This window comes from Bidens hawaiensis, unplaced genomic scaffold (assembly GCF_021521415.1).
Source record: "Bidens hawaiensis isolate Kalapana, Puna unplaced genomic scaffold, B.hawaiensis_p1.1 tig00056184_1, whole genome shotgun sequence".
Lineage (NCBI taxonomy): Eukaryota > Viridiplantae > Streptophyta > Magnoliopsida > Asterales > Asteraceae > Bidens > Bidens hawaiensis.
The window spans coordinates 5,018-32,016 of NW_027500136.1; the positions used below are offsets into that span (position 1 = coordinate 5,018).

General features: G+C 32.5%; 2 protein-coding genes across 4 annotated transcripts; one reads left to right on the forward strand and one right to left on the reverse strand.

Annotated features, from left to right (window-relative positions):
• The first annotated feature begins 19,399 nt into the window (after nucleotides 1–19,399).
• On the forward strand, nucleotides 19,400–22,215 carry LOC143601387 (uncharacterized). Of its 2 annotated transcripts, none has more exons than XM_077078810.1 (2): nucleotides 19,400–19,431; nucleotides 20,710–22,213. In XM_077078810.1, the coding sequence occupies exon 2, from the start codon at nucleotides 20,771–20,773 to the stop codon at nucleotides 22,139–22,141; it is 1,371 nt and encodes a 456-aa protein (XP_076934925.1). In that variant the 5' UTR covers nucleotides 19,400–19,431; nucleotides 20,710–20,770; the 3' UTR covers nucleotides 22,142–22,213. The 2 variants fall into 2 exon arrangements, with proteins under 2 accessions (XP_076934925.1, XP_076934926.1); XM_077078811.1 differs by lacking the exon at nucleotides 19,400–19,431 and having other exon boundaries at nucleotides 20,323–21,776; nucleotides 21,879–22,215.
• Nucleotides 22,216–24,627: 2,412 nt separating this feature from the next.
• On the reverse strand, nucleotides 24,628–26,796 carry LOC143601388 (G2/mitotic-specific cyclin S13-7-like). Of its 2 annotated transcripts, none has more exons than XM_077078813.1 (5): nucleotides 26,607–26,796; nucleotides 25,749–25,930; nucleotides 25,125–25,667; nucleotides 24,877–25,058; nucleotides 24,628–24,797 (listed from the first exon to the last, which is right to left on the reverse strand). In XM_077078813.1, exons 1-5 carry the CDS (start codon nucleotides 26,650–26,652, stop codon nucleotides 24,638–24,640), a joined length of 1,113 nt encoding a protein of 370 aa, XP_076934928.1. In that variant the 5' UTR covers nucleotides 26,653–26,796; the 3' UTR covers nucleotides 24,628–24,637. The 2 variants fall into 2 exon arrangements, with proteins under 2 accessions (XP_076934928.1, XP_076934927.1); XM_077078812.1 differs by having other exon boundaries at nucleotides 25,749–25,936.
• Nucleotides 26,797–26,999: the final 203 nt, after the last annotated feature.

A 26,999-nucleotide genomic window follows, 5' to 3' on the forward strand; every position in this document is an offset into this window, starting at 1 on the left:
TATATAATCGCCCTTTCGTACATACTCATTTCATCACGTACTTTCTAACATACATATTTCATACTAGGCATACTACATATTACTTTCCTTGTCGATACGTGCAATATCCGAAGATCTTTCACGCACCGATAAGAATTCATTCATAACATTCATATATACTATCACATAAATCATTATAGCATACGCTTACCAATTAAGGTAAGCGTATTAACGTTCACATTGAGTATGCACACAGCCCCGAAAACATAACAAAGAAGTGGGGCTAGAAACTCACCAGAATGCGATTACGTTCACCGTTTACGGTTATTACTTTCTTTATCTGTGCGCGACTAACTGTATAACAATTACACGTATCAATTAACTATCACTACCTATGTTGCGTTTCTAGTTTAATTGTAACCCTCGACGAACGGGGTTCCGGGGGCAGCGCCCCTGAATACGGGGTTCTAGGGGAGGCAACCACTAGCAGGGTCCAAGGGGCAGAGCCACTGGCTGGAGTCGAGGTGTCAGGTCAGCTTGGAAAAATTTTATTTCCATTAACTGTCTTAACACATTTTTCATTAGAATTCTAAATTATTATTTTATTTGCTAAATCATAAAGTTCGAGGACTTCTTTGTAATTAATCCATTTTATCGTAAGTCTAGGGACCTTTCTGTCATTCTTTAAAACTTTAGTTCGTCATCCAGTTCGTTAACGAAGGAGGCTCCTTCGTTATTTCTTAACGAATGGACCCTTATAACGAGTTGGCCCTTATAACGAACTGATCTTCATAACGAATGGACTCATTCGTTTGGTCTGGCTAATGAATGAACTCTACAACGAATTAGGTTTATTCGTCCCTTACTTAATGAATTTCCTTAACGAATTGGGGTTAGTTCGTCATTCTTTCCTTAACGAATTGTCATAACGAATTTCTTAACGAATGAAGCTAGTTCGTTATTTTTTGCTAACGAAATGACATAACGAATTATTGTCAATTCGTTATTTCTTCGTTAGAGATTTAGGGTTAGGTCAGAGAATTTCAGAAACATTCTCTGACATTCCCTTATCTTGTACACCTTTTCTGGCGCCGTCATCGCCGGAAAAACGGGCGGCGGCCGGAAAAACGTATTTTCGTACTGTTTCACCATTTTTCGTCCCGTTCGATTCAGATCTAAGCTAGGGTGACCCCTAAGCTCATCTTTTGACTGTTTTATACCCGATTCCATCCGGATCTCGTGACTTTAACAGTTGAGGGTGTCGGCTCTTCGTTTCGCGACTATATCTAGCGGGTTTGGATCCGCACAATATCATAATATCATTACCTTGGGTCAGGTGCGTTTATTCTTCTTGGTTTTGGTTAGAGAAAGAGAGAAATGTGAGAGAGAGCTTAAGTGTGTGTTTTTTATGGTGTATGGAGTTAGTGGAAATGAATGGATTAATGCATAAGTATGGTTTATAACTATGGGTCATGGGCTCAAGCCCCAGGTCTTTTCTTCCTTCCTTTTTAATCCAAGTGCATAACCCATATCTATTTAACCCAACACTAGCCTGACTCATAATAACTCATATTTTTATTTTATTAACCGAAACGAGAAAACGGGATATTACATCTGGGATGTTTTGTTGCTTTGAAAAAGTGAAGCTGTTTTTTATATTTAAGATCATGTATTTTATGTTTTAAAGTACTTTTTCAGTTTTAGTGGACTAGCATTGTTTTAAAATCTTAGTATCCGACGTTTTGCTTATATATATATATATATATATATATATATATATATATATATATATGAATGTTAAAAACAAATAATATTGCTTTATAATATAATATATTTATTTAAACTTTGTGTATCGGCTATTTAAGTATTTATTTGAGTTGTATTAATCTATTTTTTAAACACTATTCTTCTTAAAAATATAAATCCCTGTATCAAATTAATATTAGTAAAAAATGATATATATGTTTTTAGTAACAACTATGTGTTATTAGTAAGAAAAGTTAAATAAATAAATTTAAAACATTATATACAAGGAAAGTTTTTAGAGATTTATGTCGCACTTTTTAGATTAAATTTAGAGATGAATTCAATCTTCTAATATTCAATGAAGAGTGTAACTACAAACGTTGTACCTGAAAAATTTTTTAGAGATTAATGAAAACTAGGTGGCAACCAGCCGCATTGCGGCGCCGGACACAAATTTGATTGTTATTAGTTAGGTTCGTATCGATATAGACATTAAATACAAACCATAAATTAGTAAACACTCATAATATTAGTGACTCGTATAACATATAATACAAAAAAAAACTAACAATAAAAAATGTATTTAAATCAAAGTTTACTCTGTCAATAAAACATGGTCGTTGCAGCGACGAGTCGACGTGAATTTAGATAGTATCGCCTATATATGCTATGGTTCAGAACTAAACCAAAAACATAGTCCCGTCAAGTTAACAAATTTAAAACAAAAACTTTGGCGTTACGGCGGTTAGTCGACACAAATTCGATTAGGTTCATTTTACATGTACGAGAACTAAACTTAAAAAATATTTTTTGTAGATTATCACAATAGATATTATATATATAGATAAAAAGCAAATGATGGTGCCACAAAAGTTTTCTTAAGGCAATTATTTTGGCCTTTTATATAATTACTTTAAAAAATTATTAACAAAAAAAATATATAAATAAAATGAACATGAAAAAAAACTATAATAGAACCTAATATAAAACACAACAGATAACTAACAAAAAAAATTTAGTTGTTACTTTGGATTAGAGACTTGAACTTGGGCAAACATGATCAAGAGAAAGTTGAGATAGTTGACAAAAACCATTGGACCAAATCAAAAGATTGAATAATTTTTGAAAATAATTATATAAAAGGCCAAAATAATTGTCTTAAAAAATCTTTTGAGGTACCAACATTTACTTTTTATCTATCTATATATATATATATATATATATATATAAGGAAAGGATATTTTGAGAACTTGATGAGTTGTAAGAACTTTAAGAACTCAATTTTGGACCACACATTTAATTAAATGAGTTAGAATATGTGGCTGAGATTAAATTTGATTAAAAAATGAATCAGGAAAGAGAATAAGTATTTTTGTTGATTACACAAGTTTAAACTTTAGTTACACATGTGTAAAAAGTAGATTCGGTGTGTAAAAAATTACGGTAATTTTTTGTACATTACTACCCTTACGTATTACACATGTGTAAAAAAAATTCAAAAAAAAAATTTGTTACGTTGAGTTCTTTCGAGTTCTTAAAACTCAATGCGGTTCTCAAAAGAAATCAATCATATATATATATATATATATATATATATATATATATATATATATATATATATATATATAGGTTAAGGATCCTAAGAGAACCCTTTGCAAATTGAGAACTTTGAGAACCATTTTGGACCACTAAAAACACCTTTGAAAAAAATATTTAAAAAAATCATAAAACAAAAAATAACAAAAATTTTAAAAAAGTAAAAAAACCAAAATTCTTATATTTCATTCCGGTTTCATTAAAAAAATAAAAAAAATTAAAAAAAACATCGTATTATAAACATATGTATAATTTTATTTAATCTTTAGTTACGTAATATACACATATGTACAGTTTCATTTATCTTAAATTATACACATGTGTATAAAAAATCATGTAAATGTACATATATGTATATATTATACATATGTGTATATAATTTGGCTTAACCGAGTTTTTTTTATGAAACCGGGATGTTAAAATAAGAATTTTGGTTTTTTTACTTTTTCCATTTTTGTGTTTTTTTTTATTTTAAGATTTTTTTTTTATTTTTGGGTTTTTTGTGGTCCAAAATGGTTCTCATGGTTCTCAATTTCAAAAAAGTTCTCTCATGATCCTGATCCTATATATATATATATATATATATATATATATATATATATATATATATATAATTTATCATCTAATTTTCTTTCTTTTTTTTATGAAAAATTTATTTTATTCAATGTTGTAATACATATTTATATTCATTCATTTAATACCAAATTTATATAAGTATTTCACATTGTTTTGATCTTTTGTTAATATAGTTTGCACAATTCGTGTATACACGAGTATTTAAGCTAGTAACAATGATAAAGAAGAACGAGCAACTTTCATATTCAAGAAATGGATCTTCATCTTCCTCATGCATTTTCATCTTCGACCTCTCCACTAAAACAAGCCCTTCACCATAAACAGACCCAATTTCACTCCTTTGCCAACCAAGAACCCTAAAAACTGGCCCAATTTCACTTCAAAAATTCGAGTATGAAAAACAAACATTGCAAATGAAACCTTAGGGCTTTGATTCGGAGAATAAAATCAAGAAAAATGATATAATAATTACCTCGAACGGTGCTCGAATCAAAAATGGGAGACCTCGTCGAAAATATGAGGGTGACTGGAGATGGAGGTGATGGTGAATAGTCGACGTTGCGCTTGCTTTAGATGGAAAATAAGACAGTCAACTAACGAGGAGACTCGAAAGATTCCATCCGAAAAGTACCAGGATTCCCAATGCATATTTTAAGAATCAAGGACTAATCCTGCTTCCGCCCGTTAAGCATAGGGACTCAAATCATAATTTTCTCTAATAATAATCTAACTATTCTAATAAAAGAACATAAATGTGTACACGTGTCACTTATAGATTCATTCCTAGCCTAGATTTTCTCCACAAACTATTTTCTATATTTAATGAAAAATATTTTTGTCAGTATGATCAAAACATATCAATTCTTCCTTTAAACAAATAACTAATTACCTAAATTAAAGGGATTAAAAATATGTGGGTATTTATGTGTAAGATCCCAAAAATTCACGTAAACCGAAAGACACGAGTGTGGAGTTTGTAAATTAATTTTCCGGGTTTCGTGTGAGGGCTCGGGTACCAATAGCATGTCTAAGAAGTGTTATATTTCAGTTTGGGAACAAGGTAGATGATATACATCTCGAATCCTTTGTAAAGTTATGTTTAATTAATGTTTTGAGTTCGGTTTAAGTCATGTTTTGTTTATTTTGTTAATTTAGGTTTTGAGTCAAGTTTTTTTTATATGTGGCGTGTTTTATCTCTTTTGGTGTCTTGAATGTTAAATCTAATTCTTTCTATCATTTCATAAGAAGTTTAAGTTCGTTTTACTCGTTAAAGATTACATGATTATTCCACTTAGTGTTTTCATTGTTTTCATGTAGATGGTGGCTTGAAAGTTAAGGGAAAGAAGGTCTAGAAGTTTCTAAATGTTACTTGGAGTTCAAGAAAGATATTTAACCAGATTAAGCAACAATTAACAACAAAAAATCGGAATCCCTTCCTTAGCCACGCCGCGCCGCTCGGAGCCCAAGGCCTCATGTGGTCGCGCGGCGCCTACTTTTACCGGTCAGCCGATTTTTGCAAGCCCAAGCCTGGTTCTCGTTTATATAAACATCTCTTATTAAACCTAGACGAATTAACAAGTTGGCAGCCGATTTTAAGAAAGAAACCAAGGGTTTAAAGGTGTTTTTGAGGCTAGGAATCAAAGAGGATCATCAAGCTTTCATATGGGTGTTCAAGGGTCGATTAAGACGGGTTCTCTCGTTCTTTTTCATTGTTCTTGTTCATTATTTTTTATGATGTTTATCTTTGTTCTTTGTTCTTTGTTCTAGTTATTTGTCTTTGATTATGACTATGCTAGGCTAGACTTCGTGTCTACCTAGGTTTGATGAACATGTTTGATGCTTGATTCTTGCTTTGGATAATGATTTGATTTTGGTTTTGTTGATTTAATAGTAAAAACTTGATTTTTCTTTCATGATGCATATGAGTATTTATTATCTTGACTGATTGTTAACTATTGCTTCACATATATCTTATATCTCTTGATTGTGTTCTTTAGATTTAGGGCTTATGTTTAATCATTACTTTATGTTTAATCATTACTTGTTGATAGTTGGTTAGGGTTTTAAATGTTCTACTAAATTCCAATAGCTGTGAGGTAAGGAGTTGTTCATGTGTCTTGGTCAATCGCATTCTAGGTTAGATTAGTGACAGAATTCTTGCTTGGTTATTGTGTTGATCCTTGTTCATGATGTCATTATATGTTTATCAAGTTATCTAGGGTTTAGTGTTTTGTAAGATTGCTTGCTTTAGATACTATTAATTAACCCTAATTGATGACTGCGAAGAAATCAATCCAACTGATTGCTTAATAATCTAATATTCGTTCTTTAGGATTTTACTTGATGCGATTGAGGGTCCTCTAGGGTTTGTTAGATGAATACGTTTAGAAATCAGTTTCCATATCATGTTCATTGTCCATTGCTTGATGATTGTTGATACATGGGATTCTTACCTAGGTAGATTCCTTCTCTTATTGGTTTCGATCTTGTGTTTGATTGCTTGTTTTCTAGTTTACTTGTTCATTTATTTTCTTAATTTAATATTAGTTTAAAAACCCCCTTAAAACATTAATAATAAATAGTTGTGTCGTAAGTTGAGTCTAATTAGTTAATTAACGTAATTTATAGAGTCATGTGGGTTCGATATTCCGGACTTACTTACCTGTAGTACAATTTATCGGTTCACTTGTCGGTATTTTGTGTAGTTGAGTCTTAGGTCTAGTTTTTATTACTTGTCTAATTTAGTTAATATTTAATTGACTGTTTTCAGCACATCAGAATAGGAGATTGCAAAGTGCAAGGACCAAAGGTGTAACATTTGAAGATAATAACCTAGCCTCCCCCCCCCCCCTATTAACCCATTCTAGCCGCAAACAACAAGGGCTCCAAACCCTTTCTTTTTGATTGATCTAATTCGATTCCAAGTATCTAGAGGTCGTTCAAGGTTTGTACTACACTCCCATATTCTTTAATTCCATTATCTCGGTCGTTAAGATGGCCAATTAAGTCGTTTCTTGAACTAGGGACATATTCAGATTAAATTCGTTTGGCACGCTTCCCGAGGTTCAAATTTGGAGTTTTGGTGTCAAAAGATCCCCAGGTATGTCTAGTATATCATACTAATTTTCATGGCCATTGGAGTTGTTTTGATAGGTCAAATGATAAAAACCAATTTCTAGGGTTCTTGAAGGTTGAAATCGTTAATTATTGTCTTTCGGGTATTGTTTGAAGGAATGGTCAACCCGATCAGTTTTAAGGGTCTCTTTTTAGTGTATGAACATTGGGAAAATTATTTTTTTAGTTATAGGGGCTGGTTTGGTTGATGATACCTTAATCGTTTAGAAAGAGCGCGTAAAATTGGTTAATTGTGAATTAATGTGGAATTTGATGAGATTTCAAACCCCACTGACTTGGGTGGTTAAATATTGATGAGTAGAATTTTATAAAGTCAAATATTCTCAATGTCACACCCGAACCTACGGCGGAAATGCCGGGGCGAACCGATTGCTCACAGCTTTTCAAACGTTACTATATCCAATATTAAAAGTGTCAATATCTATTAAATAATTTCAAATAGAACAATTACAGTTAAGTACATCAAGTATAACGAAAGTACAACCATGATTAATTAAGTTTGTATCCTAAAAATCATCTCTACGTGATCTTCATCTTGCTAAACAACCAAGCTGATAACCTGCAAATGCGTATAAAATATATTTTTGTTAACAACACGTGTTGAGTGAGTAGATCACCAGTTTTGACACAAACAAAAATGGTAAAAATATATAATGATATAACTGAATAAAAATAGGCAAAATTGTTATCTGTGAGTATAAACAATTAAACCATAGCACATACATAAACAATCGACCATAAAGAAAGGGCTAAACCGTTGCCATGCGAATGGGCATTGGTTACCAAAAATGAGGTGTCGGTGAAACCATTGCCAATGCGATCGGGCTCCGGCCACTACGACAGTCGTATGATCATACTATAATGAGATTATGTCGGGCCTCTCCGAGTGCAATTCAAGTAAGCAAGTAAGCAAATAGCAAGTAACAGACAATCATTCAATTGATACAGAGCACAAAGATCACAGTTTGCGTTTGAGAAATAATAAGATAAATAATATGATAAATGGTATGCAAGTGTCCCCAAAATATTAGAAAACAAATAAAATAGGGGAGTGATTACTCACCTGATCGGATGAACGAAATATAAATGAGGATGATGTGAGAAAGTAAATCATTCGGGATATATCGTCAAGTATTCCTAGTTAAATAATAGTAATAAGATTAATTATAAAGATATAACATGATTTAATGAATTAAGATTTTAGTGTGATTTAACTTACATTTGGGATTAGGATAATTATTGATGGATCGATTAACCTTTACGGTCATTGTTATTATTGCCTTATTAATTATAAATTCCCCATTTATTACCCATGATATAATATATAATTAAATACTTAAATAATTTAATTATTATAAGATGTATTTGAAATAATAAAATCTAAATTAAATAAAATAACTAAGCTTACAAATTAAATAAAATAATTTGATAAATATAACTTGAGACATACCTATAGTTATCCGAACGAGCAAATAATTAATTATCATAAATAAATAAATATAATATGTATTAAAATCTAAAATAAATATTTTATTTAAATCTTTTAATGAAAATCTATATAATACGTTTAGTATTTATATGATATATATAATAAATATAGTTTTATAAAAGACGTCGAACGACAAGAATCACCCAAGGTGATGTCGGGTTTAAATAAGTTAAAGTTTACTATAATATATATTTACAACACTTACAACTATATAAATATATAGATACGCATACATATGTATATATATATATATTCAAATACTTTGTATGAGATTGTTTAACAAGAAACGTAAATCTGAAACGTCAGGTTATTAAAATAATGTTTATCTTATTTTATATATCATTTAACAATTTAAAACCAATAAACTAAAATAACAAAAATAGAAAAAGAATAATGACCAAAACCGGCCACTGCCGGATTCAAACCCGGGCAGTTGGCCGGCATAGCTGTAACGATTCCGACGAAACCAGGTATACCCTAACCGGTAGACGTTAGTTACGTCATATGTAATGTCGGGTACATGAGTTACCATGGTAATTATACGAGAATACATGGTTCGTTGTATTGATTGTATGTGAATATATAACTCACCGTATTGAATATGCGATCAAACGATCGATAGTTATTGAAACCCGAATGAATCGAGGGTTCAATTATAGACGAGATATATGTTATTTAGTGATGTTACGAAGTATTAAAGCTTCGGAATAAGTGGATTAAAGCACAGAAAAAGGATTTCGATTTAATAGTACGTCGGTATGTTAAACGAAACTTTTAATACCAAACCGAGCAAGAGACGATCGATCAAGCCGAAAAAGATGAACAATTATTAATACTATGATGTTTTAAGTTAATAAATGTCATGGTTTAAGTTTTTAAATCGGTTTTATATAAATTTTATTTTTAAGCCGAAAAACGACCGTGTTGGCCTCGTTTTGAGCGGAATTAAACGTTTAACCGAAAAACGAACTGAACCAGATTATCCACAACATTATCCGGATTACACAATCCAAATGAGTGGCCAAGAATGGACTTGTGGGTCCCACCCCACCCCTTAACCTAGTCCGATCGGACTCCAACACCACCAAAACATTCATTTTTCCTTTTTACACAATCCCAACTCAACATCCTTCATTTCTCTCTAGTTCATAATCCAAAAACCGACAATTCTAGCAAGAATAACGAGGTAATGATCGTGTTATGTACGTGTTTATCTTTGTTTCTTGAGTTTTCTTTCAAGAAAATGAGGTTTCCAAGTGAAAAAGGGTGAAAACCCGAGATGGAACCGATTCTTGCATGATCAAGTGATGTATACAAGTTATACAAGGGATCTTGGTCCAAGAAAGGAGTTAAAAGAGTCAAAAACGAATTATTACGGTTAAATCTTTGTTTTAGTATCATAACCGTAACCATGAAAGAAATGGCTTGATCGTGAGTGTAACTTGCTTGGTATTGTGGTATGTTGTTTGTAGGCTCTGTATTTAGTGGTAGATAAGGCGGAAAGATGAGTTTGTAGCTTGTAGTGGCGGAAAACGAAAGGTATATTCGGTTTTTGTCGGTGTATGTGTTTTTGGACATATTGTTGGTCGTTTAGAGTTAGGTCACGAAATTTTACAGAGGTGTTAAACACATGGAAATATGAGTTCTGTGAATGTTTGGTAATTTTTGGATGAAGGATGAATATTTGGTGAATTTAATGCTCGGTTTTGGCCAAAAATGGTGAAAAATAGTTAAATATCATGAAAAATTCTGGAAAATTGTGGATAAGCTTTTCATATCATGTATAAGTCACACACAAAATTTGAGGTCCGTTGGAGAAGTCTAAGTAGGATTTTCGGTTAAACGAGTTCTAGGGATTTCTAGCTCGGTTTTAGTAAAAATGGCATTTAAAAAAGATTTTGGTTTTGGAAAAATTACAGGGGACTATGTGGATGGCAGGGGACATCCATGAGAAATTTGGGATTTTTCTAAGATTGTTTGGTATTTACGACATATTTAGTGTTTAAATGGTGTTTAAAAATAGATAAGTAAATTTTAAATATAAGAATTAATTCTGTAAAAATTTTTATAAAATTCCACACTGTTAAAAAGTGATTTGTGCAAAATTTCAAGATCCGAGAGTAAACGGATAATTATTTGTGCTAATTATCAAACTTTTAAAGTAAAACGCGTAAACCGGTGAAGTTCGCTTAAGCGAGCTGACTGGTGTACAAAAACCCTAAAAATGAACTATTTTCATATAAATGAGCTAAACAAGTAAAAATAAATCATCCGAAAATAATTCGGATGATTTGAGTAATTTTAATCTATTTTAACAGTTTCCGGTACGCCAAAGACGGAAACGGGTCCCGCGGCCAATCGGGACGTCTAAACCGAGCTATAATTTCACATCTTTAATTAAATTATCAGTCAAACACTATTTACGGGTCGTGTGTGACCAAACTCATTTTTGAAACATAAAAACGGATAACAGTGCTAGGCACGCAAAACGAGAAAAACGACTAATAGTAGTTGTGACCTTGGAACTCTAAACGACATCACAATCTGAGTCCGGAGAAGTATTTCTGGGTTAACATTGCCCCCGGAACAGGTACAGTACTGGGTTAACAGAGTCCCCAGATGTACCGATTGATAAGGTTAAAGATTATATAAACAATGATTGTATAATAACGATCGTAGGGATCATATTACAGATTGGACGTGTTAATTGATAATGATTGTTGTTACCTGCTTGCATGTGCTAAGGTGAGTTTTCACGAGCCCCTTTTTACTGAAATGTTTTAAATATTTTCCCGGGGCGGAAAGCATGTTTCTATCAAAATGATTAAGTACGTGCTGAACGCATGGAAATGAATGTATTTATATAATGTTTAATGTACGGGAATCGTACGGTAATGTATTGAAATGGTAATTGTTTGAGTTGTTAATATTGTAAGGTCCCGCAACAGTTTCTGGGGTAACAGAGTTCCCAGGGTTATTGGAAGTATGTTTCTGGGGTAACAGAGTTCCCAGAGGTTATTAAAGGTGTTTCTGGGGTAACAGAGTTCCCAGAGGTTATTGGAAGTATGTTTCTGGGGTAACAGAGTTCCCAGAGGTTATTAAATGTGTTTATGGGGTAACAGAGTTCCCAGAGGTTATTGGAAGTATGTTTCTGGGGTAACAGAGTTCCCAGAGGTTATTAAATGTATATTATGGGTTGACAGTGTCCCCAGATAATATTATATTATGATATGGATTTATCATGGTTTACTAAAATTGTGAAACTCACCAACTATTCGTAGTTGACCCGTTTTCTCACATGCTTTTCAGGTACAACTAAGATAAAGTGATTGATTACGTGCTAAGTGCTTGATGTTTGTAAAGTTTGCGTGCTGGACGTTAGAATACATTATAACAGATAGAATTATAAATCGTATTATACGATGTGTGTATCACCTAGACGGTAATGAAAAATGAGATAATGTAATTTTGAAGTATATTAATGCATTCGGTTTTCTTTATAAACAATGTGGTTGATATTAGGGGTGTCTGTCGCATCCCGTTTACGTTTCTGCTGCGGTCACGGGGTGTTACAATAGCCGCTCAACAAACAAACAATACCAGCTGGTCTAAACCTTCTGGTAGTCAGAATACGTAAACAAGTTTTCAAATATAGCAGCCCGTTTAAACCCCAAATATTGAAGAACCCTAAGATTACCAATCGTTAAATCCGATACGTATTTGTTTAATTAGAGTTAGGGCTTTTGATTTACAGCTTATAACGATCGTATAACTATGTTTAATTACCTGCTTAGAGGATGGATCATAGGAGAACGACGGACCATAAACGACGGCTCAATAAGCGTGCAGATCTGATGATTTCGCTAAGTATAAAGCAAATTCGACTTAGGGTTTGATTCGTGATGGGTATGAGACTGTATGAACTAGCTTAATTGGATTTTCGTAAGCTATATGTAGTATATTAGTAATATGATATATGACGGGTTCTTAATAGTTTAATACGAATCAAGTAAATCTTGTTTCCTAATTATAACGACGGTTAGGAACGCAATACACGCCTAAATGATCTGTGAATATCAATTCCAAAATTGGCTGCGAGAATTAGGGTGCAAGTCAAACAATTTTAGTATCCGGGTTTGCGAATTGGATTATGGGTTTGGATTGTAAAATGGGTAAACGGGTTGATGCTCAAATAATCAGAACTTACATTTTAGTCCTTGAAGTTTGGAAGTGGAAACAAACTTGGATAATAGTTTAGTTTAGGACTTGAATTGCCATATATTGAAAGATATAAATCTATAATTAATTAAGAAATAATATAATAATTAGTTTACTCGATAAACGTGGATATTTTAATAAAACTTACCGAACGTAAGACGGGTCGGGTAACATTTAATAAACTAATAATTAAAAATCCGAGTTGTTACAGTCTCCCCTACTTTTGGGAATTTCGTCCCGAAATTAAAGGATACTATAGCAACACCATTACATTTTGAGGAAAAGAAAATTTTTAAATATAACTTTTTAAAATTTATGATAACACAAAACTTTTAAATAGGCAAAATAACGCTCCAAATGGAAATCCGATAAGGACACTTATATAGAGGATGTACCAGCGGCGTATCCACCATGTCTTTATTATCTCTTCATTTGTACCGTTATCTCAACTACTTTCGATTCTCTATTATGACACACAATGGCACGCATTATGATTTCCATGCGAGGACTTTGATAATTATGTAGGCCTCCATAATTACTTAGGTCGTCGGATGGTCCACATAACTTGTTCCATCGTGTGGGTTACAAAACAATTGAAAGATATAATTTTTAGAGAAAACAAGAATCTTAATACGTTTTGATTATAAACAAAAGATAGTCATCATTGTATTGAATATTTATCATAATGAATTGAACTTCTGAGTTGTTTTAATAAAATACCAAAATTCCTAAAACATCTTTTTGATTAAAGTTATATTTTTACAAGTTTGAGAAGGAAAAGATTCCTTAAGGTTGAGAGTGAAACAAATTGTATAATGAAGACAAAAGATAAACTAGGAGTACGATAGCATAAGCGGTTGTCTTTTGAAAATATGGGTATTATTGCATGATTATAATCACTTAAAATTGATAAGCTATTGATATTAAAATTGTTTAAATCCAAAAATCGAATAAAGATTTGTCATAATGTACAATTGAGAAAGGTAAAGTATGTTTAGATAAAAGTGACAAAAGCATCTTCTTAGTTATGAATAACTTGATTATATTAAATCTATAAAAATTTGAATAATTTAAGTTGTTTGAGTTGAAATATTTTGATTAGATTGCAAAGTAGGGTTTAATAGAATAAGTTTGGAAATTTTTGAGCTTGATGAAAATGATTCAATTGAGAACACACATGGCGTAGGTAATTAAGATTTCCATAGTTGTGGCAAGTATTAACAAGATAATCAAATGATCACATTAGGTATAAAACGATATGAGGATTGAATTGAATAGTGGTAGTGGCAAGTAAAGCATAACGAGTAATTTTTGGCGTATAGTTCCTTATTTGAGACGCTAAGATTTTGTTGAGATTGATTGTTAACTTGATTGGCGGCATATAGTTGATATTTAAGCTTGCGTTTGTTATTATTGTTGTTATGAGAATGAGTAGGGGTAAATGAGTTAAAATTACCAACAATTAGTTTAATGAACAAGATTGCACTTATGTTTTGGAAATTGAGTTGATATTTTAGAGATCACATAAGCTATCTCCTTGACTAACATATGGCCATGAGGCGGTTATAGGAATAAATGATTGATGCTGTTTGATGTTGAGAAAACATTATATAATTAATAAAGATGTGATTTAATGAGAAAATTGGATAATAGTGTAGATTTCATATGAGTTATTGCGAAAGACGAATCTTAAATGTGTTATGCTGATATTTATTCATAACTTTAAGGATAAGTTAGAATCCAAATTGAAAATCAATGAGTTAATTTGATGAGTGAATGAGTTTTTATCAAAGTTTAATATGTTTTAACAAATTACAATTTGAGGTTGAATACTTACAATATGTTTAATAGTTTAAGTATATGATACCATGAGTATAAAAAAGCCATTTGATTATTAAAATGTGCAATAATATTGTTTAAATTAATAGATATTTTGATAATATAATAACGTGACAAGATGAATGTGTGAGATCAAATTTAATAGTAGAGTTTAAATTGTTTTGATTGACTCGTGATAACCGAGTCTTGATGAATGAATGATTTGTATCCGATCAGGAGAATAAAAATGTTTTGAGTGTATAAGTAGATCGAATCTATAGATCTTGATTCAAAAAATGATTTAGTAAATAAGGAATTGAATAGTTTAATAATAGAATAATTGAATAACTGAATAGTTAAATCAAATCATAAATTGGTTTGTATAAAATCAAACAAATAAAACAATAACGAATGTTCTTCGAGGTGTTGGGTTTCCCATGAGCTTTCCATGGCATTTTGTTTCCCAACATATAAGCATACCAACACCAAAACAAATGTATTAGTCGGCCTCCCATGAGCATTACATGGCAATTTGAATGGCCCAACTTAATTAACGAATCAACGAATCAATTGAGTTTGTCGGCCCATGAGCGTTACATGGCGATTTGACCGACCAAACTAAATAACGAATAAACGAACTCAAGCATAAGTAGTTGAAACATCTCGTGTATCATCACGGATGGCAATGTTCCAACAAAATATCGCAAATATAGCAAATTGTGCAAATGTACAGTTGGCGTGTCCATGGCGTCCCATGGGTTTTACTCCCGACTAGACATTTTAAAAACAATAAAACACAATAAAAGGTGTAACCGTTTAGCCGATTACGTTAAACGCTTAAAGTGTCAGTCGCATGACAATTTGGCAACAAAAAACAAAGCTGTGAGTTTCCGGATGGGCAACCCATCGGGGGCAAAGCGGACAATATTGGTGGTACGAGAGGTTGGGGTGTTACACTCAAAATGGGGCTGCTTTGGTTGGGGGTTGTTTAATCGGTTCGTTAACGCACGAATTCGACGTGATTAACGTAGGATGGACATAGCTTGGGGAACCATTGGTGATGAATATTGTAAAGGGAGTTTTGGGTAATTCAAGGACTCCAGGGAAAGATGTAGATGAATATGATTGTTGGATGTGGCTATGGGTCGATCTGATCCCGTTAGGATGTCTCTCATAGTGAGTGAGTCGTGTCGATCTAGTTAGTGATGGTTGTGTACATTAACTTGACATGCTTGTGGATTGTGAATGATTAGCTAGAGGATCCTCTTGTGATGTTTATGTTGTTCATATCAGGTAAGTTTCATGATGCCCCTTTTTAAATGTTTTATGTTTTGGGCTAGCATACACGTTTTATGACGATTTGACCCTTTTTAAGCATTTGAATAATATCGCATAGTTTATGTTACTTTTACTACCTATGCTTGGAAGTTTATATGATTTATGATTGTTTTATGTGTATGTGTGTGTGTGTGTGTGGCCACCACGGGTATGTTTCTGTTAAGCCGTGACGGGGTCGAAGTGATGTATAAAATTCGTTAAAATCTCGGTTGGGGGTTAGGGTGAAGAGTTCCGGGACAGGAAGACTGCCTTAGGGCGAACAGTTGTTAAAAATCCCCTAACAGTTTTTCTGTCCTTTGTGTGAAGTTTATTCGGGTCCTTAACTTTGTGTTTTGGACTTGAGAGGATGTGACCTGTGTTACGTGCTTAACTGAGGAATTTATGTATTCATTGATGCTATTTATGTATTATTATGATGTTATTTATATATCATTATGAAAGTCGTATGTTAAACACCTTGGTTGGTCTTTGAAATGTTTTGGTGATAAAAACATGAACTCACTCAGCTCAAGCTGACTTTGCGTGTATGTTAGAATAATTTTCAGGTTGCACGTGGATGGGATTACCGCTTGAAGGTGCACAAGACTACCCGAGGTCTCGAGGTAGTTCTAGTTGATGCTCTTCATCTTGTTAACATTTTGAAAGTTCTAATTTACGTTTTTATGCTTTAAGGATAATATGTGGATGTTTTGTAAATTTTCCGCTACAAGAATACTCTGTATTGAAATTTTAAATTTTATGAAACCAACTTAACCTTTATATTTGAAATTGTTTGGAATGATTACCAACTGTAGGACTCCCGGATTTCGGGGTCTTACCTTATGTAAATATAATCAAAATATTTATATACTAGCTTTAGAGCTCGTGTAACACACGTGATGATCCAAATAACAAAGTTACAAATAACGCAAATAACTACATAATGTATATGAAAAAATGCATTACATCTATGCTTGTGTCTATACTGTGTGTACATAAATTGATTTTATTAATATCACAAAATAATGTTTTAAAAAAACGAACTTATAAAAAAAATAATGCACGTGCAAAAATATACCCGAAAACACTCCATCTATTGAAAATTTCATTCTTTGTATCATATATGTATAATTGAAAGAATTTTGGTTATGAACCAATTTCGGAGAAAACTTCTCATACAATAATAGTTCTGAGTTACACCATGAAAAATATTTTGATAAGTTTGAGAGGGCTTCTCAACTTTGTCATAATGACAGCATAAAAATAACACGTTAACACGTTCAATTTTGTGAGTGTTTTGCTTCACTCGAGTATAATTTTGTATGACATGCTTCACATACAACATTCTGATCATCATTGAAAGAATAGTCAATGCTGACACAAATGTTTCAAATTTGATAAAAGTTAGAAACACTGATAGAAATGGAGGTGAAATGTCAAAAATGTTAGCAATATTTTCTTAAATTTTGATGGTCGTGAGAATAAGACTCAATTTGTCAAATCCAATCTTTTGATTATTTCAAAAAAATGTCACTGAATATAAATTTGAAACCCATATCATGTTTAAAATTCTAACTTTCGTTTTTTAGACATTTTCAAGTCAAAACTTTAAACTCGTAAAAACTTTTTACGATAAATCTATTTGTATTTTCAAACTTTTAATTTCGACATTATGATAGGGAATGACAGGGGAAACATTTTAGTTTTTAAAAATTTTTCTTTTTTTTATTTAACTTTTAGTTATGATTTTTTATTATTTTTTTTTGAATATATTTTTAAGGGGTTTTTTGTTTGATCACAAATATTTCTCACACTTCTTATTTTTGTCTCCCTTTGTCTTTAATTTTACCCATAATATAAATAGAGTTTAAAGGAAAGTAAATAATTTAATCATATTATAAATATAATATAAATGAAGTGTAAAAGAAAATGAATAATTATTAATTTATGACATATATTTGGGTCAATTAGTTTGGAGAGAAAAAATTGTGAGGTTTAGCCACAAAACAACACGTGTCAATAATTATTTTCTTTTATTAGAATATGTAAATTTAATGAAATCAAATCTTCCTTTTTTTATTAAATCAATCTATATACACTTTTGAATGCATGAGATGAATGTGGTAAAATTTAATAAACAATATTTATAGGTCTAGGATGATACACACAAGAAGAAATTATGAATGAATAACAATTTTATTCTCTCATGTTAATTCAACCCAATGGATCCATGGAGTTTTCATCAATCTCTTTCGAAATTGTAATACAAAAACGTGTTTTATTCATGCTAATTCTATATATGATGTTATTTTTTTATGTCATTCATAATGAAACATTATATAATCTTTTGTTAGAATTTGTTATTTCATTACAAATTATAATTACAACTTATAATCACTAAGTGCATATTTTTCGTGATTATAAAGAAATTGTTTGAGAATTCATCACGTATTACAAAATATAATTTGAACTTAAAAAATCATTTAATTTGATAAAATATAGGTTTTTTTTAAGTTTAATATGTTTAAATTTTATAGCTTAATTGTATTTCTATTAAATATTCCGTGCATCACACAGGTTCTAAAATTAGTCTTAAAAATATATATAAACAAAACATTTAAAAGCTTTCTGGTTGCTCCATACTTTCTCTCTAACCACAAGATTGCTTTATTTGTAAATATAGGCTTCTCATTTTGACCCGAATTCACGGGTATGAGTTTCACCAAACCCAGATAGCCCTTAAACAGATTATAACATCTCTTTAAATTAAAAATTAATCTCACCAAATATTTGATATGAAAATCCTATAACATACGGATATACTAAAAATTAATATCTGATTTAAAAAAAGATATTATTTATAATTAAGAAATAATTTTATTGTAAAAAAAATAAGCAAATCATGGTCTTACAAAACCTTGATAACTTTTAAATGAGTTATAGCATCTCATTCATTTGTAAAACTCCTTAATCATTAACTCCTAATTATATTATTATTAACTTCATTACGATAAATGAAATTATAATTTAAAAAAATATATAAATAGTAGAAACAATAATGTAAAACAACACGTAAATAATAATAATAATAATAATAATAATAATAATAATAATAATAATGAAACCAGCGGGGCTTGCCCCAACGACCATGAACATGATGGATGACCCGGGTGTCCCGGGTTCAAATCCTGATTCCGACCGGATTTTTCCAGAGCATTAAAAATCTGTCGTGCCTTCGGGCGGGGTGATTAAACTGGGTTTTACCTGGAACGCCAAGCCAAACTTGGACGCCAGCGTGGATCCCGATCATGTCAACATAGCTGGCCTGAGTGGTGTGGTGGGGCGCGACTTGGTCGTGCAGTGCTAGCTTAACTGTGAAAGACACCGTTCGGAAAAAAATAATAATAATGAAAAATAGGTGGTTTAAATTCTTCCAAGTGAAACCCTTTCTTCCGTTGGTCGTAGAGTGGTTTAATTTAACCTTCCAAACATCGAGTCGCTTACTTACTCACCCACTAATCTCCGATTCACGGTGATCCTCAACTCAAATCACTCAGGTACAGATAACCCTCCTTTCAATTTCAGTTCTTGAATCTCCATTCGATGTAATAACTGGTTTAATTAGCAATTGGTGAATCACTAGGTTCTAGGTTTGGTAACCCATTTGGTGCTGAAAGAGTAACTGTGCTTTGACTGGAATTTTGTTGATAAAAGAATTTGCATTTGTGATTTGGTGGGTTCTTTTGTTTTGTTTATAATGTTGCACACCAGATGTTCGATGAAATGCCTTCTGTTTCTAATTCGTAAAGTTTCAAACTTTATGCGAATACGACTGCATAAAGTTAGGTCATCCCATGTATTATATTTCTCCAGGCCCACATCTTATTATTCTAGGATGCCTTAACTTAGCAAACTATGCAGTTAATGTCAATGCTATAGCGGTTATCCGACCTCTAGCAGAATCGGTACCGATAATATCAGCGATATTGGCTGATATATGATCGGTTTTTCCAATATCAGTTTTTTAAGTCTTAATCGTCAATTGTTAGGGTTTTAAGTCTTAATCAGTTCCTACTTGCTACAATTGTTAGTGCTTTGCAAGTTACAAAAGGTTAGCTTGTTAATGGTAGGAGAGTATACTGAATTGTTAGTGTTAAATTTTGCATGATAGTAAAATTACCGATATCTCAATATCGGACCTTGACCGATATCCGATATTTTTCCGCATTAATTGCATATTTAGCAAATTAAAGGCTCCACTTACCTATATGACACTTAATAGTTGTTTATGATTTTGCTTTTATTTGTTCTTGTTGATTGGTATGTTATACATATGACTGATCACACTGATGGTGGAGGCTACAGCGACTTGTTGTAAATATAGTTCATAAACATCCATAAGCACAAGTAATATGTATTGAATGAGAATGAAAGAATCACAAAGAGAGACAAATTTTATCTGATAACCTCTATTATGGATAATTCTCACTTCTTACATACTTGCATTAACTAACTTTAGAGAGTTTAGTTAAGTTGTCATTTACAATTTCAATTCTCAAATGACAATTAAATTCCTTCTATATCTTCTAAGTATATGTAACCACAAGGGGGGTTGCGGCATGGCTTGTTGCCCGTTTACCAGCCATTTTATTGTAATCGTTTGAATGGTTTAATGGTTAAAAAAACAAGGGATTATATTATTAATCAACAAATGTTTCAAAATACATGCCATTGTGAGGAGGATTGCCTTTGATCCTTGATTCTGGTAATCAATCAATGAAAATTATATGCTTTTTTTGGTGATTATTATATTAATATTATTAACTTTTTTACAGAGGATTCATCATGTCATTGTGAATGGAGCTCTACACTTGAATACTGCAGGGTTGATAAGCAATGGTTTGTAAGTTATCAACAAGGCTAATGAATATATGTGTAGCGTCATTTTGTAAAGTCCAACAACTAGAAAAAGCAGAAGCTGTTATTATTGATGCTATAAGGTTAGGAACACTACCGGATGTTGTTACATACAACACATTAGTTGCCGCATATTGTCGTTTTGTTGACCTTGATGCAGGCTATTCAATCCTCAGTAGAATGAGAGAAGTAGACATTAATCCAAATGTCATTACATATAATTCTTTAATAGCTGGCGCTTCTAACCATTCCTTATTATCAAGATGCTTTGAGCTTTTCGATGAAATGATTATGCTCGGAATCCCACCCGATGTTTGGAGTTATAATACTTTAATGCATTGCTTTTTTAAATTATACAAACCCGAGGAAGCTAATACGGTTTTCCATGATATTATTATGACCAATTTATCCCCTTGTTCAACCTCACTGAACACCATGTTTAACGGTCTCTGCAAGAACGGGTATACCAGTAGCGCCTTAAAGTTGTTCCGGTATTTTAAGCAAAACGGGTTTGTTCCTCAGTTGATCACATACAACATATTGATTGACGGGCTTTGTAAATCGGGCCGGTTACGCGCTGCAAGACGGGTTTTAAAGGAGCTTGAGGAATCAAATCTTGAACCTAATGCAAGTACTTACACTACCCTTATGAAATATTTTTTTCGATCTGGCAAGTTTGAAGAAGGTATTGAGGTCTTTTATGAAATGAAAAATAAAGGATACACGTATGATGCGTTTTCTTATTGCACAGTCAGCAGTGCGTTTGCTAAGATTGGTAGATTAAACGAAGCACATAGATGTTATGAGTTAATGATTGAAAAGGGTATTAAGCTCGATATTGTGTGTTATAATATCTTGGTTAACATGTATTGCATAGGAGGCAGGTTGGAAGAAGTTTATAATTTGTTGAATGAAATTGAAGAAGCGGGATTAAAATGTGATGAATATACACATACTACGTTAATCGATGGGCTATGCAGAGCAGGTAATATCGATGGTGCTTTAAAACATTTGAAATATATGGATACACTAGGTTTTGATTCTAATTTAGTTGCATATAATTGCATGGTTGATCGATTATGTAAAGCTGGTTACATTAATAAGGCTTTGAGGATATTTAGGAAGATGGATGTAAGAGATTGTATTACATACACCTCATTGGTGCATAATCTTTGCAATGAAAGGAGATATTTTGATGCGTATAGGGTTTTGTTAGCTTGTTTGAATCAGGGAATGAAGGTGTTTAGACCGACACAAAGGGTTGTTGTTAAAGGCCTTCGTTCTTCAGGTTTATACTCAGAAGCAAGAAAGCTTCAGTCAAAAATACGATTGTCTACAATTTTGCAGTAGTTATAGGATTAATTGTTGAAATGGGAATTTACTGAACCATGAAATATTTGGGCAAATTCATCTGCACAAAACAATCTGAATGGGTTTCAGGGGATGCTTAAACGTTCAGTCGCGTACTCGCGTTCACAACTTACGTGAAGTTTTCTTTCTATGAGGTAATTCATAATATCCTTTAAAATTTCTTTTCTTGTTTTTCTTTGTATTTGAACGTTCAAGCGAAGCTGTACTGAAAATATATCAATTTTACGTTTATGTTTCAGGTTTTAAATACATAAATTCAATGTGTGGCGGATGGGGCTTCATATATTTTAACGAGACATAGGGAATAGGAAAGATAAAAAAGGGCTTCACAAGAAAGGAATAAAAACAGGTAATGTTTACTGAATTCATGCGGCTGCAGAGAGAAACATGATGCTCGTCGGTGGCATTACTGTAAGTTTTGTTGTTAGATCCTTACTAAACAAGGATGTTAAGCTACTGTCTGGATCTGCTAAATGCCGCCATGTATCAATAATACATCTCAAGTGTATACAAATCAATTTTTTTTTATTTTTAATATTTAGTTTTTGTTTTTGCTCACTGCTGTGAATGTTGGCATATCTCTAGTCAGCCATGGATTTAGTAATGGTCAGTTTTCTCATAGATCAACTTGTCAAATTAAAAGGGAAAGCTAAAACACCATACTAAATTTAAAAGATCAGTCTTGTCTAGATAAAATAAACTTGTAACTGGCAATGCCATACTGGGACAAGCTAGTTCAAGTGATATCTGCATATCATACACTGCAACTGTGAATCACGATATGGGAAATATAACTAAATAAATAATTATCCAATAACCCATTGATAAACTTGTTGAATAAATTGTCAAAATAGATGAGTTCAGCTCTTATTTTACCGAATGAAAGAAAGAAGGTGAAGATTTATAAAACAAATGTGGTACTATCTATCCTAAATGGACTCTGAAATAACTCAATTTTAATGTCTAAAATATCAACACAAGACTTGAACAGATGTTACATGTTCCAAGTACCAAGTCAAATTGGATTATCAAAAGATATTCAAAATAGTTTTTCATGCACATGAAACCAAAGTAAAGCCATGTGAATGAATTTGATTGGTAAGCTAGGCAGTTAATGCGGAAAAATATCGGATATCGGTCAAGGACCGATATTTGAGATATCGGTTATCGCGGTGAGATATCGGTGGGATATCGGTAATTTTAACATCATGCAAAATTTATATATATAGCATTTTAACACTAACAATTCAATATACTCTCCTACTATTTACTAATTATCCTTTTGCAAGTTGCAAAACACTTACAATTGTAGCAAGTAGGAACTGATTAAGACTCAAACCACCAACATAAAACACTAAAAGTTGAAAATTAAGACTTAAAACACTAATTTCGGGAATATCGCTGATATATCGATGAAATATCGGTCAATATCGGCCAAATATCGGTCAATATCGCCGATATTATCGGTACCGAGATTCTGACCGATATTTTGACCGATATTTCAGATGAGGACCGATAACCGAGATACCACCGAGATTGACTGCATAATTGGTAAGACATAGTTTAAAAATGTTTTTTTTTTTTGTTTTTTTTAAGACGAAAATAAATCAATTATTTGATTTAAAATCATTAAAGGAGAGACATAACCAAAGTCAAGATGCATTTCTAGTTGGAAAACATTGAATGAAACAAACAATGAATTTGTTACAAAATGGTTTAAAAACAATTACAAAATGGTTGTTTCAATGTTTGTTATGGAACAACATAACCCAAGATCAAAATGACTGAATCCATTTAGGTGTCGAGTATGATTAAAAAATTACCCATTTATTAAACCATTTCAAAAAGGACGAACCGTGCCCCTGGTTCAGTTGAGCAATGGCTCATCGGTTGTAAACCTGGACCCTTTCAAGAAGGATTGCAGGGTTGAACAAGGGATCTTAAGACGAAAATCCGCCACAAGGACGAACCGTGCCCCTGGTTCAGTTGAGCAATGGCTCATCGGTTGTAAACCTGGACCCTTTCAAGAAGGATTGCAGGGTTGAACAAGGGATCTTAAGACGAAAATCCGCCACAAGGTCAGCACACAAAATATTTGTTGGCCGTGTCGAAAGAGTTTTAATTTGTCTACGAATGTTGTGATCTGGTCGTATAAATGGGTGTAAAAACTATATCATTACTTATTTCGGTTATGCATTCTTTAGTCTTAATAGAAATCATATAAAGTCAGTAATAAAATAAAAAAATGATCTTGTAGTTATCATTTACCTCTTATATGTTAAAACATTTGGTCACAATTTAATTAATATCTACTTATATCATTCACTCCAATTAAAGGATAAAAAACCAACCAATAAGCAAACAAATCCAGTCAATAACAAAATACTTCCTAATCAAACTTATAATGATCCATAAAATTAAGATCATAAAGGCCAAATGGTCTCAATCAAACCATCCACACGCTACCCCGTCGTCTCATGACTGTTCGCCACCACCAACATCCGCCTCAATATTCCTCACCGGAGGGAATACAGCCACCGCCCCCTTGTCTGGATTCACATACTTTCTGTACACAGCCTTTAACTTGGTTTCACTAGCACACTCATGAAAAGTCACCAAAGCCTTTGCACACTCCCTGTTCAAAAACAACATTTTTTTATCAAAACTTGAAAAATGAATAAAAAGATTGAATACCCATGTGACAGAAAACTCACTTTAGTTCATCTTCATGGTACCCGGTGTGATGTTTGAGTGTTTCGGTCCAAGCCGGGGTCTTTTTAAGAGTGCACCGAGCAGCATAAACAGCTGAAGCAGCAAGCTTTGAAGGGCTGTTGTTTATAATAACTGAGTAGTGAATCAAACCAAGGTCGGTCAAGAAGAACACCATATTCTCCATCTAAATTCCACAAAAATATTATAATCAGCTTTTATAATTCTTTTAATGTATAAAAAGTTAATGTACCTCTTCATCAAAAGGAAGCGAAGCTTTCGTGTAACGAACAACAAATACATACGGTGTTGGAACCGTCAAATACCAACCCAAGTGACCAAGAATGGCTTTCTCCATGGTCAAAATTTGTTCTCTCGGATACGCGTTGTCTGATATTGCAATCAAGTCACTGACTTCCGGTGGCCAAATTTCTTCATATTTGCACGCAATAAGCATCGCACTGATTCCAACCAATTGAAGTTCCTTTCGGGGAACTTTTCTGACCGAGAGGTACCGGTCAACTATGTTGATGGTTAGATAAAGACTCTCGGGCATCAAATCAAACTTTCTGTGAACTTCAATCAACCAGTCCACCAAAATAGCTCTCATTTTAGCATTGAGATCGGGCTGCGAGTGTGAATTCATGTAATCTTGTAATCCGCCTTCAGTTTCTGAAAGCTTGTAGAACTTGTAAATGTCTTCAACGTATTCAACTTGTGCTAGTTCGTTGCCGATGTCGGGTTCGTCTATGTTAACTACTGGATCTTTAGGCTTTGTTGTGATTCCACAAGCAGCCTGAACAAAAGATTCAAATTTGGTTATAAAAAATTGATCTAAAGATAATATATGTATTTATAAAAACTTAAAGAAACTGACTTTGCTACGGGCAGTGAGGACGGTTGTTAGTGACTTTGAGGGCTTTCTTGATCTTCTTTTCGGGGTTTCATCAAGTTTAGGCTTTCCGGTTTCAACTGCAGTGGGAGCAAGATTGCCTATATCAACGAGTGCTCTACGGTTCCTTCTTTCAATTATTTGTCCATCATTGTTCTTCTTTATATCTGCAACTTAAAAAAAATCACACCTTGTCAACATATAATGGAAAAAGGTTGAAATCTTGCACAAAAACACAACTCCAAATGTTTAAAACTTATTGAAACCTAAAAACATATGAAACCCTAATTCTCAATCTTTCACATACTCAATATTTTTTTAAAAATTTTACAAATTCTTGAAACCTACAAACAAAATTACCAAGAATTATGAAACCCTAATTCTCAATTTTTCACATACTAAAGAATCTTTTTTAAAAATTTTACAACTTATCGAAACCTACAAACATAAATTCCATGAATTAAAAAACTCTAATTCTAAATTTTGTCGCATCCTACAAAAAATAAAAAAACTCAAAAACATCATACCATGAAATCTAAACAAACCCCATTAACTTAAACATCATAATTTACAAAACCCTAATTCAAAATTCACATTCAATAACCCAAAACAAATTTGGGGTTTAATAAACCCAACAGATAATCAAAATTCAAACCTCTAATTGGCTGTTATCATGAAATCTAAACAAAACCCATTAATTTAAACATCATAATTTACAAAACCCAAATTCCAAAATCACATTCAAATCCCAAAAAAAAATTGGGGATTTCAAATCCCTAATCTCAAAACTGTAAAAACTATTCAAATTCGCATAAAAAAACAACAAATAATCAAAAATCAAACCTCTAATCGGCTGTTGAACCGGAACCACCGATTGATTCGACGTCATATCTTCTTGAATATGACCGAAAACACCACCGATACTGTTCAAAATTGACGAGAAAAAAGAGTGGAGACGGCTGTTGTTTGCCTCCCCGGATTCTTCTGGGTTTCGGTCCGCCACCGTTTCGATTGTGAAATCTTTTCGTGTGATTTTGTACTGTGTTTATGAATGAGAATTATCAGGGTTTAATCGGCGATGAATGAAGAAGAAGAATAAGAATGAATAAAGATTGAATTGAAAAAGGACTTGATTTATAAACGGTCTTATTTTTTGATTTTGAATAATGACCGTTGGATGTATGCGCTGCAAGTAACGGTAATATTCTTACTTTCCTTTTTTATTTTTTTACCTTG

Bases quoted from the DNA above. Each gene is read 5' to 3' on its own strand.
- LOC143601388 (XM_077078812.1), bottom strand. From the start codon at position 26,652: ATGACGTCGAATCAATCGGTGGTTCCGGTTCAACAGCCGATTAGAG. The intron at 25,668-25,748 runs GTCAGTTTCTTT...TCTTTTGTTCAG, and splicing joins TCCTCACTGCCCGTAGCAAA to GCTGCTTGTGGAATCACAAC. The intron at 25,059-25,124 runs GTACATTAACTT...TGTGGAATTTAG, and splicing joins CGCTTCCTTTTGATGAAGAG to ATGGAGAATATGGTGTTCTT.
- LOC143601387 (XM_077078810.1), top strand. From the start codon at position 20,771: ATGGTTTGTAAGTTATCAACAAGGCTAATGAATATATGTGTAGCGTCA.